This window comes from Ylistrum balloti, unplaced genomic scaffold, assembly GCF_031769215.1.
Source record: "Ylistrum balloti isolate Yb309-2 unplaced genomic scaffold, AGI_CSIRO_Ybal_v1 Utg373140, whole genome shotgun sequence".
Classification (NCBI taxonomy): Eukaryota; Metazoa; Mollusca; class Bivalvia; order Pectinida; family Pectinidae; genus Ylistrum; species Ylistrum balloti.
The window spans coordinates 1,148-13,731 of NW_026783208.1; the positions used below are offsets into that span (position 1 = coordinate 1,148).

Sequence of the window (12,584 nt, forward strand, 5' to 3'; positions counted from 1 at the left end):
AAAAACAAAAAAAGGAAAATAAAACTATCCTTACTAATTAGTATTGTTTGTTGCATTGCTTGTTCTCGACAGGAATGGCATACGCCCATGCACCGGTAAGTATAGGTGTAAACGGTGCACATAGAAGCAAGGTCGCATAAGAACCCTCAACCACGTATAGCTCTTGCAATATCTTGCACAGACAGAGAAAGGAGGTTACAATATAAAGAGGAGGGGTTATGCCAACGAAAGCTAAGAAGAAAACTCAAAATTCACTTTTTGATACAGAAGAGCAGGGCAAAGCAGGTACTGCAGTATACGACGAAAGCAAGATAAAAACTCTAGGTTCGCTAGAACATATACGCTTGCGTTCGGGTATGTACATAGGAAGAATAGGAGACGGAAGCAACCTAAACGATGGTGTATATATCCTTATAAAAGAAATAATAGACAACAGCATAGACGAATACATTATGGGGTATGGCAAACAAATACGCATACTTTATGATAAAAAAAGCAGAATGCTATCTATAAGAGATTACGGTAGAGGCATACCTTTTGGCAAGCTTATAGAATGTGTATCGGTAATCAATACCGGAGCTAAGTATAATAATGAAGTATTTCAGTTTAGCGTTGGTCTTAACGGAGTAGGAACAAAGGCCGTAAACGCCCTTTCTTCTCATTTTAAGGTATGCTCTTTTCGAGACAAGCGCTATGCATCAGCTGTGTTCTCTCAAGGGAAACGCATAAAAGAAACAAAGGGAAGCACAGAAGAAAAAGACGGCACCTATGTTGAATTTATTCCTGATGCAGAAATTTTCCAAACATATACCATAGACCTTGATATTCTTGCATCTCGTATATGGAATTACGCATACCTTAATCCAAAACTTACCCTTACATTGAATGGAGAAACACATATCTCTCAAAAGGGTTTGGTGGATTTGCTCGAGCAAGAAGTGGGTGACAAATCGCTCTATCCAGTTCTAGGGATACGAGACTCTCAGTTAGAGTTTTCCTTTACACATACACATAGCGAAAACCTGCTAAGTTTCTCTTTTGTAAACGGCCAGTATACGGCAGATGGTGGCACACATCAAAGCGCCTTCCTAGAGGGATTACTGCGCGGGATAAACGGGTTTTACAATAAAAATTACAACTCTGGCGATCTAAGAGAAGGGCTGGTATCGGCAATATCAATAAAGCTAGAAAATCCAATCTTTGAAAGCCAAACTAAGAATAAGCTAGGAAACACTGAAATACGCCAGGGTATAGTAAAGCAAGTACACGACTGTGTGGTAGACCTCTTGTTTCGCAACACTGGCGTTGCTAAAGTAGTAGCCGAAAAACTCGAACAAAACCAAAAACTCCGGCGAGAACTGTTATCAGTACGAAAAGAAGCGCGGGAAGCCGCAAAAAAAGTATCGCTAAAAGTACCTAACTTTAGAGACTGCAAATACCATCGCGATCATGCAGAACATGGGCCTGCTACAGTTATTTTTATTACCGAGGGGCACTCTGCCACCGGGTCCATGATACCTTCCCGAAATGTGTACAACCAGGCAGTATTTTCCTTAAGGGGAAAGCTTAGTAATATGGTGCAGGGTGATCGCAGAAAAATCTACAAAGATTCTGAACTCTATAATCTTATGGTTGCATTGGGAATAGAAAGCAACAGTGATGATCTGCGCTTTGAAAAAATAATTATCGCAACAGACGCCGATTTTGATGGGTTTCATATTCGCAACTTAATCATTACATTTTTTCTTACATTCTTCGAATCCCTTGTAGTAAAAGAACACCTGTATATCTTAGAAACTCCGCTTTTTAGGGTACGAAATAAAACCTCACTGCGCTACTGCTATTCTAAAGAGGAGCGTGATGTAGCTATGCGCGACATTGCACACGCCGAAGTCACACGCTTTAAGGGTTTGGGAGAAATCTCTCCCCACGAATTTGGCCAGTTCATTGGTAAGGACATGAAATTAGAATCTGTTCGGGTAAAGAAGATAAAAGATATTCCCAACCTACTACAGTTCTATATGGGAAAGAATACAGATGAGCGCAGAGAATTTATGAAAGAACATTTACTATAAGGAACAAACATGCCATACGTAGAACAGATACTGAAGAAAAATTTTATTGAATACGCATCATATGTTATTAAAGAACGCTCCATCCCCTTGTTGGACGATGGGTGCAAACCAGTGCAACGAAGAATACTACACACCCTGCTATCGGTGGATGATGGAAGGTTCCATAAGGTAGCTAATATAGTAGGAGAATGCACAAAATACCACCCTCATGGTGATGCTCCAATATTTGAAGCCCTTGTAAACCTTGCAAACAAGAACATCTTTATGGATATGCAAGGAAATTTCGGCAACCCTTCTACGGGCGACCCAGCGTCTGCCGCTCGTTACATTGAATGTCGCATAAAAAACTTAGGAAAGGAACTGCTCTACGCACCCCAGGTAACAGAATACGTTGACTCCTACGACAGCAGAAACAGAGAGCCAGTTTCTTTTCCTGTAAAAATTCCTCTCATACTTATTACTGGGGCAGAGGGAATAGCTGTGGTTACCGCTACCACTATGGTGCCCCATAACTTCTGCGAGGTAGTACAGGCGTTAATACTAGCCCTGCAAGACGCAAGCTATACACTGTACCCCGATTTTCCCAGTGCTGCCCTTATTGATGTTTCTGAATATAACGATGGGCTTGGAAAAATAAAAGTACGAGCAAAGCTGGACAGTTCCCACCCTAAGCAAATAGTTATTACCGAGCTTCCGTATGGAATTACCACTGAAAAAATGATACATTCTATAGAAAATGCAGTAAAGAGCGGAAAAATACCTGTTTCATCTATTAACGATTATACCTCAGATAAAGTGGAGATAGTGCTTACGCTTCCCAGGTCTGTCTATGCAAAAGACATAGAAGACTCTCTCTATGCATTTACAGATTGCGAAATATCCATTACCCTTAACCCCGTAGTAATACAAAACTCAGTCCCAGAAAAACTAGGCACAAGCAGCATCATCGAGTACTTCAAAGAAAAGACACCAGAAATACTAAAAAAAGAGCTTTATGTAGAAAAAAAGAAGAAGGAAGATAGTATTCATGTTCGCACATTAGAACGTATTTTTATTGAAGAGCAGATATACAAGCAACTAGAAAGATGTAAGACAAGCACAGAAATAAAAAGCACCATAGAAAGTGAGATGCACAGACACAGCAAGGAATTCTATAAGGAATACCAAGAAGCAGACACAGAGCATCTACTCAATATGCCCATACGAAGAATATCAGCATACGATGTGGAAAAGCACAAAAAAGACCTAGCGGTATTAAAGAAGGACTTACAAAGCATACGCTACAACATTAAGCACGTACTACAATACACCATTCGCTACTTAGAAAGCTTACTTGCACGCTACAAGAGTCTTTTCCCAAGAAAAAGCACAATACTTGCTTTCGATACAGTACGCGAAAAAGACGTAATGCAACGAAACCTACCATTTCATTATGATAAGAAAAGTGGCTACATGGGCTACACGCTTACAAGCGGAAAAAAAGTAGCTACGGTTACTCAGTTAGATAAGGTACTTTTATTTAGAAACGATGGAACATGGACAATAGTACAGGCATGCAAAAAACAATACGTTGGCGATGTTTTACTTATCGGCTTGCTGGAGAAAGAAAAACTTGAAAAGAGCATTTTTACTGCTGTATACAGCATGCAAGTAGACACAAAAGAGCATAGCTACATAAAGCGCTTTATGATAAAGAAATTCATACCCAACAAAGTCTACACATTTATCCCTGAAAAAGCAACACTGCGTGCATTTACAAGTCAAACAAAGGTAGCATTGCATATAGAATATGCCCCTGCAAAATTGATAAAAAAACTACAGGAAGATATTGCTATAGATACTTACACAGTAAAGGGTATACAAAGCAAGGGCGTTCGCATTTCAACTAAGAAAATCAAGAAGTGTACAATAAAATAGAATTACACCACTGTACTGAGTGCAAGCTCTATCATATCGGTAAAAGTACGTTCGCGCTCTTCTGCACTTGTTTCTTCTTTGCTTACCAGGTGTCGCTTACCGTTAATATACTAAGCGCACGAACAGAAAACTTAGCGGCTAGCGTATAAAGCTGTGCCGTCTCCATCTCTACACCCTGTACACCATGTGCTGCCCATATTTTCCATGCGTGAGGGTCGTCGTCATAGAAGGTGTCAGAGGAAAGCACCGAGCCAAAACGAGCATCGAGGTTTTTCTTCTTGCACTGCTCGTAACATGCAAATAGCAATGTTGCATCAGCGGTTGCTGCATACTGCATGCCCCTAAAGCGCTCTGCATTCATTGCTGAATTTGTTGATGCTGAAATTGCTACAAGCAACTGTCGTATTTTTAGGTCTTCCCGTAAAGAACCACACGAACCAACACGGATAATATTTTTTACCTTGTACGAATGTATAAGTTCGTGTATATAAATGGCAGCAGAAGGCTGCCCCATGCCGCTCGCCTGCACAGATACTCGCTTGCCTTTGTAGGTTCCTGTAAAGCCATATGCACAACGTACTTCGTTGTAGCACTTCGCGTCTTCTAAATATTTGTTTGCAATAAATTCTGCCCTCTTTGGATCTCCTGGCAACAGCACGGTGTCGGCTACTGCGTTTTCGGGGGCATTGATGTGTATACTCATTTTCTCTCCTTGCTTTTTCTTTATTGTAGCAAACTATAGAAAAACTCGTATTATCCGTATAAAGAACGAAGAAGGTACGTAGTAATGCTGTCGAGCGGGGCCGTTGCAAATGAAAGGAAGCTCCGAAGACCTGCTTCGTCCAATGTCGGACCATCCACATCGATACTTGTAAGTGCAACTTCTTGCTGCGTACGAAGTGTAACCCGTATTAGCTGTGCATGTTTGAATTCAAGTAAGTATTCTGCATCTGCGTCCACTCCTGCTTCTAGCTCGCTTTGTGGTATTCGTATGCTAAAACGTGGGGTTCTGCCGTATATCCATTCAGTGCTGCTTAGTCGCTGCTTCTGCTGTGTATACACCTGCAGTAACTGCTGTTCTTGAAGAAAGCATGGCAGTTGACACTCTGTAAGATACACTAGCTCTTGTTCTGTGCTGCTATTGTGCACAAACAAGGAGCTGCAGTAATCACCCTGCAGAAATTCTGCAAGCAATGTGGGGTATGATATACCAGTTATACCCACCTCTGCTCTTCGCGATGCTATAGCGCGTGAATCAATCTGTGGTTCTGTATTCTTATGTAGCAGTTCTGAAATAGTTTGCCTGTTTGGTGTTAGTAGTACTGTAAAATGATGAAGAAGAGCCTGCTTAGTATAGCGCATGGCACTACCTGATATTTTTTTTCCTTCATACAGCATATCGTTTTTTTCTCCCAGTTCGACTTCTACCCCCAAAGAGTGCATTATGTTTCTAAATGTTATGCTGTTTTTTTGAAGCTGCTGGGGATCGGCTTGGGAAATAATGCAGATATTTATATTCTGCATGTCGTGATATACAGTGCCTCCACCGCTGTCTCTCCGTGCAAGCACTGCCCCAACAACCTTTAGTGCCTTCATAGAACACTCGCACCATGGGTTTTGATTTCTTCCAATAACAACTGAAGACTTGCTCTGATAAAAAATAATGCAGGGTACGTTGGTTTCTATAAATGAATGAAGCATAGCTTGCTCAAACGCAAGCGTGCTATATATGTGTGAGGGACGCTGGAAAATACATATCTTCATACGAAGATACTAGTCAACACGGAAATCTAGTTGTTTTCTTGACCTATTGCACTATTCTCTGCAATATAATCGAAAAGAGAGCCTTGCGTAATGTCTGTTATCTTGTTAGCATATATCCAAGTATCTTCAGTGCTCACATCCCCTTCATTCTTTCCCTTTTTCCATATCCAAAAACTTGCCTCTTTTTGTGGGATAGCAAAGTAAATATTTAGTTCCCTATTCGCAATAAAGAAGTGTACATCATCTTTATGAAATTGAACAAAGTTAATCCTTGGATAAAAACTTGTGCTGTGCACCCAGTTATTTTCTCCTAGGTAAATGAAAGCTCCCCCTTCGTATTCATAGATAAGAGATGTTTTAGTGTCTTCAGAGAACAAAGAACCCGCCTCATCTCCAAAGTTTGCGTTCGAATCTGAAACTTCACGACCTCCGCCAGTATCATTTACTACATCTAATGCTGATGTCATAAGAGAAAACACACTATCAGGAGACATAATGCCACTCAAGCGACCTAATTCTGTACGAGTATTAGGATCGTAGATAAGCAAGGTGGGAAATCTACGAACAGCAAAATCAGCGCTTACAATAGCGTCGCCTTGTATAAGCACGGGGACAAAATCTTGATTTACCCTGTTGTAGACAATATTATTAGAAAGAGTGCTATTGAGAATACTCTTAGATACCGAGCTCGATGGGAGCTCTGTAAAGAATAAGAAAAGAGGCTTATTATACGTGTTTGCGATGTACTGAGCATAATCTAAGCTACTTGACCACACTATTTTACTCTGTGTGTCACCCAATTGCGCAAAAGAACTGTAGCTTGCATTAATAAAGATTATAGAAAAAATGAGTAGCTTATACACCTTTCTCATATACTATCACTCCTTTGTAATTTTCTTGTTCTATGACCATCATCAATATACTTATATCAGATTGCCTAATGCCTGAAATCCTTGAAGCCTGCTGTAAGGTTCGTGGTTTCATTTGCTTCAATTTTTCACGGCATTCATTTGATAGCCCTTTTATATTATCGTAATTAATGCTTGGAGAGATTAGCTTTTTTTCTATTTTTTTTAATTTTTCTATTTTCTGCTCTTCTCTTCGAATAAACCCCTCGTATTTTATATCAATTTCTGTCTGGTGCAGTACATCAGAATGAAAAGAATGTATGATATCCCCCGCTCCGAGATAGCTCATAAGCATAGAAATATCCATGTCGGGACGGCGTAGTAATTGCAAGAAATGTACTCCAAGCTGTGTTTTAAGAGATGGTTCTGCATCCACTATTCTTTTATTTACACGACGTGTGCTCAAGAGCTTTTTGAGTTCTTTGACGTCATTTCTTTTTTTATTAACACGCTGCATGCTCAGTTCATCAATAAGCCCTACTGTGTAGCCAAGCTCTGCAAGACGTAGGTCAGAACTGTCGTGCCTCAGATTCATTCGATGTTCAGCACGTGATGTAAACATTCTATATGGTTCTTTGGTTCCAAGTGTTACTAAGTCGTTAATAAGAACACCGATGTACGCCTCGCTCCTGCTGAGAATAAGAGGCTCCATGTTTCGTAACAATGCTGATGCGTTTATACCTGCCATAAGACCCTGTGCCGCTGCCTCTTCATACCCAGAAGTTCCATTAATTTGACCTGCGAGAAAAAGGCGCGAGATGTATTTGCTTTCTAAATGCTCGTATAAAAGCGAGGGGTCGCAGTAATCGTACTCTACCGCATAGCCTGGACGTAATAACTCTGCCTGCTCTAAGCCAGGTATAGTATGGATAAACTCTTCTTGAACATCGGTAGGTAAGGAAGTAGAGAGTCCATTCAGGTACATCTCTTCGGTGCTGAGGCCTTCTGGTTCTATAATAACTTGGTGCTGCTCTCTATCAGGAAATTTCTGCACTTTATCCTCTATAGAGGGACAGTAGCGAGGTCCTGAACCTATTATTTTGCCCGAATACAGTGGCGACCTGTGCATATTATTACGTATGCACCGGTGTGTTTCTTCTGTTGTATTGCTGAGATAGCATGCAACCTGCTCTTTGTCTATATGCTGCTGAGAAAAAGAAAAAGGGGTAATGGTTTCGTCTCCAAACTGCTGCTGTAGTTTTTCAAAATGGAGCGATCGTTTGTGTACTCTAGCTGGAGTTCCTGTTTTAAGTCTTCCCATGCTAATACCTGCTTCTTGCAAGACTATTTCAATCCCTGCGGTGGCTGGCTCTGCAAGTCTTCCTCCACTTGCTGTGTACTCGCCAATAAAAATTTTTCCATTCAAAAAGGTGCCTGTTGTAAGTACCACAACCTTTGCAGTTACTACTGCTCCTGTATCTATTCGCACACCACAAACTTGTTTCCCTTTTGCTGATTCCTGTATAAGCAGATCAACAACAGTGCCTTGCAAGAGACTGAGTTTTTTCTCCTGCTCTACGCTTTTTTTTGCCTCTACTTGATACGCTAGCTTATCTGCCTGCGCTCGTGGAGACTGTACTGAGGGCCCCTTGCTTTTGTTTAATATCCGGAATTGTATCATGGTTGCATCTATTAAGCGCCCCATCTGCCCTCCAAGCGCATCTATTTCGCGAACCATGTTTCCTTTTGCAAGTCCACCAACTGCGGGGTTGCACGACAACTTGCCTATGGTGTCTAGGTTCTGTGTTATAAGCACTGTAGCATGACCAAGCCGTGCTAGTGCTAAGCTTGCTTCTATGCCAGCGTGCCCTCCACCTATTACTATTGCTTCCCAATCCATATTATTCCTCTTTACGTGCTATGTATTGTGTATACAGTGCATTCAGCTGCTGAGACACCAACTGTACACTATCAATATGTAGAAAATGCGTTGACCCTTCGATCTGTGCTATGGAGTACTGGGTAAAATAACGCTGTATATACTGCTCTGCGTTATCTGGAAAATACTCTGTATGCTCTGCACGAACAAACAGCGTCGGACCATCGTAGCGTTTTACGTCGTAAGCAGAGGGAAATGAGCGCAGCGCATCATGCTGTTTTTCGATTTCGTCTAAGTTACAGTATAAACGAATATCCCCCTTCTCATCTTGGTAGACATTTTTAGACAAAGTAAATGCAATTTCCTTCTGCTGTACATTTTGATGAAGGTGCTCTACATATTCCTTTCTGTTATGCGGATGCTGTGCAAATGCGTTTCGGTAGGCATCAAAATAACGTGTATTGATTGCTGGGTAAGTCATAGGTGCTATATCCAGGACCACAAGAGTTGCTACTCGCTGTGGGTTTTGCAGGGCGTATATCATAGCATACTTTCCCCCTAAAGAATGCCCTACGAGATGTATTTTACTATCCCTTGCTAAGCCCATAGCACTACATTCTGCGTCTATGCTTGCCTCTACTATGCTCTGTGTGCCAATAAAGTCTCCAGGAGAAACCCAAGGAGAACTCCCATGATTAGGGAGATCGAAGAGTACGGGATGTAGCTGTGCATGCAAATTTTTAGCAAGCACTCGCATATGCATGCCAAACCCTAATAAGCCATGAAACATAAAACAAAGGTGGGGCCGCGCTTTGCCTTCGTCTGCGTTGTGTATGTGCTGCGAAAACAATAGTGAACTCATATCATGTATAGAAGAAATTCCTACTGATGATGCTACCTGTGCTTTCTCTTCTTTCTCGATTGTACCTCAAGCTTTACTCTGTCAATATATTCTTTTCGTGCACTATCTGTCTGTACTAGGGGTGCTGTTTCGTTTTTCTCAGCATGGTCTGTACTACTCTGTACTGGTAATGTCTGCGTGCTTGATGCTACGTGCTTTTTTGAGAAGCCAAGCACATATAGTAGTGGCGTTGCAATAAATATTGATGACCAGGTTCCTTCCACTACCCCTATTATAAGTACCAAAGCAAAGCTCTTTATATCACCAGTGGTGGCTATAAAGATGGCAGATACGGCTAGTAGGGTAGTAAGTGATGTAATAATGGTACGAGAAAGGGTCTTGTTTATGCTACTATCAGTAATAAGAGTGAAAGAACTTTCCTTTTTTGTCGCTACACCTTCTCTAATACGATCAAAGATAACTATGGTGTCATTTATGGAATATCCAATGATAGTAAGCACTGCTGCTAAAGTAGATACTGTTACTTCTATTTGAAACGCCCCAATAATCCCTATAATAAAGAAGGTATCGTGCATAAGTGCTAGTATGGCTGCTACAGCAAACTGAAACTTAAAGCGAAACCAAATATACAGCAACATAAGCAGCAAGGCAAATCCTACTACTACAACAGAGTTATTAAGTGAATTCTGAGATATAGTCGAACTGATAAACGAATTACTCAGCACAGAATAGGAATACTTACCCTCTAAAATACGTAGTACTTCCTGGTAGATTTCTTCTCTGTTCTCCTCGTTTGATGCCACTTTAATGTTATACTGCCCTGCGACCTCGGCATACGGAACAACCCGCAGTTGCTCAAAACCGCTTAGTAAGTCCTCAAGCTCTTCTTGAGAGCTTGCTTCCTGAAGCGCTACAATAATGTTCTGACCAGAACTAAAATCTATTCCTAAATTAAACGATCTATGAACAAAAAATGTTATCACAAGCAGCGAAAGTGTTATAAGGGTTGAGATAAGAAGACCTAGTGTATTAAAACGTGAAAATTGTATTGTTTTCATGAGTTCCTACTCCAGCCCATACGTATTCTCATTTTAAGAGCATCAACACCAAATTCCATAAAGAGACGTGAAAGAAACAAAGCCGAAAACAAAGTAGTAATAATTCCAGTAGATAAAGTTACCGCAAAACCCTGTATACGACCTGAGGATAACTGTGCTATAAAGATTGATGCTACTAACGTGGTAATATTGGCGTCCAATATGGTCCAGAATGCTTTTTTATACCCGTTTTCTATTGCTGTTCGCCTTGTTTTTCCTGCACGTAGTTCTTCTTTTATACGCTCATAGATAAGAACATTCGCATCTACTGCCATGCCTACAGTAAGAATAATAGCGGCTATGCCTGTAAGAGTGATGGTGAAATTAAACGAGGCGAGTACCGCTGTAAGCAAAAAAAGGTTGCAAAGAAGGGTAAACACTGATATCATTCCTGCTGTCCGATAGTATACAAACATAAAAAGCACGACCAGTGCAAAGCCTATAATAATTGCCTGAATTCCCTGCTGAATTGCTGTCTGTCCTAGCGTAGGGCCTATAAGTTCCTGGTCCACTATTTGTAAGGTCACAGGTAAGGCTGCAGTCTGCAGGACTATCGCTAAATCATTTGCGAGGTCTCGACTAAGCCCTTGAATAACTGCGCTTCCATCGCTTATTACCGCACTGATAGTAGCATATGCCCGTACTTTATCTTCAAGAGCAATGGCCATAGAGCGGTTCACATAATCACCAGTAAGCTTTGCAAATGTTTGTGCTCCGTCCTGATCTAGTTGGAAATTAACCAAGGGCCTGTTTGTTAGTTGGTCTGTGCTTACCTGAGCCCTCTGTAGGTAATCTCCTTTTACACCATAATTTTCTACATCCTCGTAGACAACTATCCATCGCTGGTGCTGATCTATGCCAAAACTATCCCTTACTACATATTCGATAATTTCTGTTCCCGCCTGTATAAAATCGGGTGTATTTGTTCCTGTATAGGTCCATGTAGGGTCTTGTCTTTGTAGTGCTATAAGCTGCTCGGTGGCGTCATCATCTACAAGAATAAATCTAAGCGCACCTTTCCCTTGTAAAAAGCTATTTATCTGCTCTCTTTCGTTTTCCCCTGGTATTTCTACAAGAATACTATCGTCATTTAGGCGGCGCAGCGATGGTTCGCTTACTCCAAACTTATCTATTCTATTTTGAAGGACAAGCATGGCTCTATCAATGGCTTCGCTAAGATCAGACGGGGTGGGGCTTCTGTCTAGTCTGCTAGCTAAGTCCTCTTGTTCTACCTGTAATACTGCACTTACTCCACCTGAGAGGTCTAGTCCTAAATTTATTATTCTATCTTTTAAGCGCTTTTCTGCAAGAAACTGCTCTCTATAGTAGTTGAGTAACACTTGATACACCTCGTCCTTGTCCTTAAATACAGTAAACACTTCATGTACTGGGGTGTTCTGTGCTAAAGTGGACTCTTGATCATTGCTAAAACGCTCCTCTGCCTGTTTTCTAAGTGCCACAAAACCTTCTGAGCTATATGTTTCGTTAGCGAATTCATCTTCATGCTGTCCTTGTAGCATTGCAAGTACTGTATCGGTATCTTGCTTTGCTAGCTCTCCTGCTCTCTCGCGTATAAAAGTACGATTACTTGCTGCAATCTCTTTACCTGAGTCTGGAGTAAGAACATACCATGTAAATGTAGGGTACAAAGACAGTGCCCCCAATCCAATACACACAGCAAAAATAAAAAAACGAAGACGTTTGCTCATTTATTAGTTACACCAGGTATGCTATTTCGTATTCTTAGTCTTTTCAGTCTTTTCAGTCTTTTCAGTCTTTTCGGGTACATCGCTTTTCGTATTTGCTACCGAAGATATACACTCTCTTACTACTTCAATTTCTGTATTGTTATCTACTTTCATAACAACGCTTTTATCTTTTACAGTAATTATTGTTCCGTAGATACCACCAATGGTAACAACTTGATCTCCATTTTTTATATTTGCAAGCATTTGCTTGACAGCTTTTTGTTTTTTCGACTGAGGTCGTATAAGAAACAAATACATAATAAGTATTAAAAGACCAAATGTCACTAACATTGGGACGGACGATGCTTGTTCTCCAGATTGACTTGCACTGGAAGCTAATAGAAATGTAAAATTATTCATGTTTTCCTCTTTATAATAACAACTTATATTTAGA

The 12,584-nt window shown here is 40.8% G+C and overlaps 7 protein-coding genes across 7 annotated transcripts; 2 read left to right on the plus strand and 5 right to left on the minus strand.

Moving 5' to 3' along the window:
• Positions 1-218: 218 nt before the first annotated feature.
• On the plus strand, positions 219-2,075 carry LOC132564881 (DNA topoisomerase 4 subunit B-like). The gene has a single exon (XM_060229496.1). The coding sequence runs from the start codon at positions 219-221 to the stop codon at positions 2,073-2,075; it is 1,857 nt and encodes a 618-aa protein (XP_060085479.1).
• Positions 2,076-2,084: 9 nt separating this feature from the next.
• Positions 2,085-3,992, plus strand: LOC132564882 (DNA topoisomerase 4 subunit A-like). The gene has a single exon (XM_060229497.1). The coding sequence runs from the start codon at positions 2,085-2,087 to the stop codon at positions 3,990-3,992; it is 1,908 nt and encodes a 635-aa protein (XP_060085480.1).
• An 82-nt stretch (positions 3,993-4,074) lies between these two features.
• Positions 4,075-4,695, minus strand: LOC132564883 (purine nucleoside phosphorylase DeoD-type-like). The gene has a single exon (XM_060229498.1). The coding sequence runs from the start codon at positions 4,693-4,695 to the stop codon at positions 4,075-4,077; it is 621 nt and encodes a 206-aa protein (XP_060085481.1).
• Positions 4,696-4,745: 50 nt separating this feature from the next.
• LOC132564884 (uncharacterized) lies at positions 4,746-5,588 on the minus strand. The gene has a single exon (XM_060229499.1). It carries the CDS (start codon positions 5,586-5,588, stop codon positions 4,746-4,748), a length of 843 nt encoding a protein of 280 aa, XP_060085482.1.
• A 194-nt stretch (positions 5,589-5,782) lies between these two features.
• Positions 5,783-8,504, minus strand: LOC132564886 (tRNA uridine 5-carboxymethylaminomethyl modification enzyme MnmG-like). Its single transcript, XM_060229500.1, has 2 exons — positions 6,680-8,504; positions 5,783-6,456 (listed from the first exon to the last, which is right to left on the minus strand). Exons 1-2 carry the CDS (start codon positions 8,502-8,504, stop codon positions 5,783-5,785), a joined length of 2,499 nt encoding a protein of 832 aa, XP_060085483.1.
• A 1-nt stretch (position 8,505) lies between these two features.
• On the minus strand, positions 8,506-9,246 carry LOC132564887 (protein ABHD11-like). Its single transcript, XM_060229501.1, has one exon. The coding sequence runs from the start codon at positions 9,244-9,246 to the stop codon at positions 8,506-8,508; it is 741 nt and encodes a 246-aa protein (XP_060085484.1).
• A 131-nt stretch (positions 9,247-9,377) lies between these two features.
• LOC132564888 (protein translocase subunit SecD-like) lies at positions 9,378-12,151 on the minus strand. Its single transcript, XM_060229502.1, has 2 exons — positions 10,584-12,151; positions 9,378-10,305 (listed from the first exon to the last, which is right to left on the minus strand). Exons 1-2 carry the CDS (start codon positions 12,149-12,151, stop codon positions 9,378-9,380), a joined length of 2,496 nt encoding a protein of 831 aa, XP_060085485.1.
• Positions 12,152-12,584: the final 433 nt, after the last annotated feature.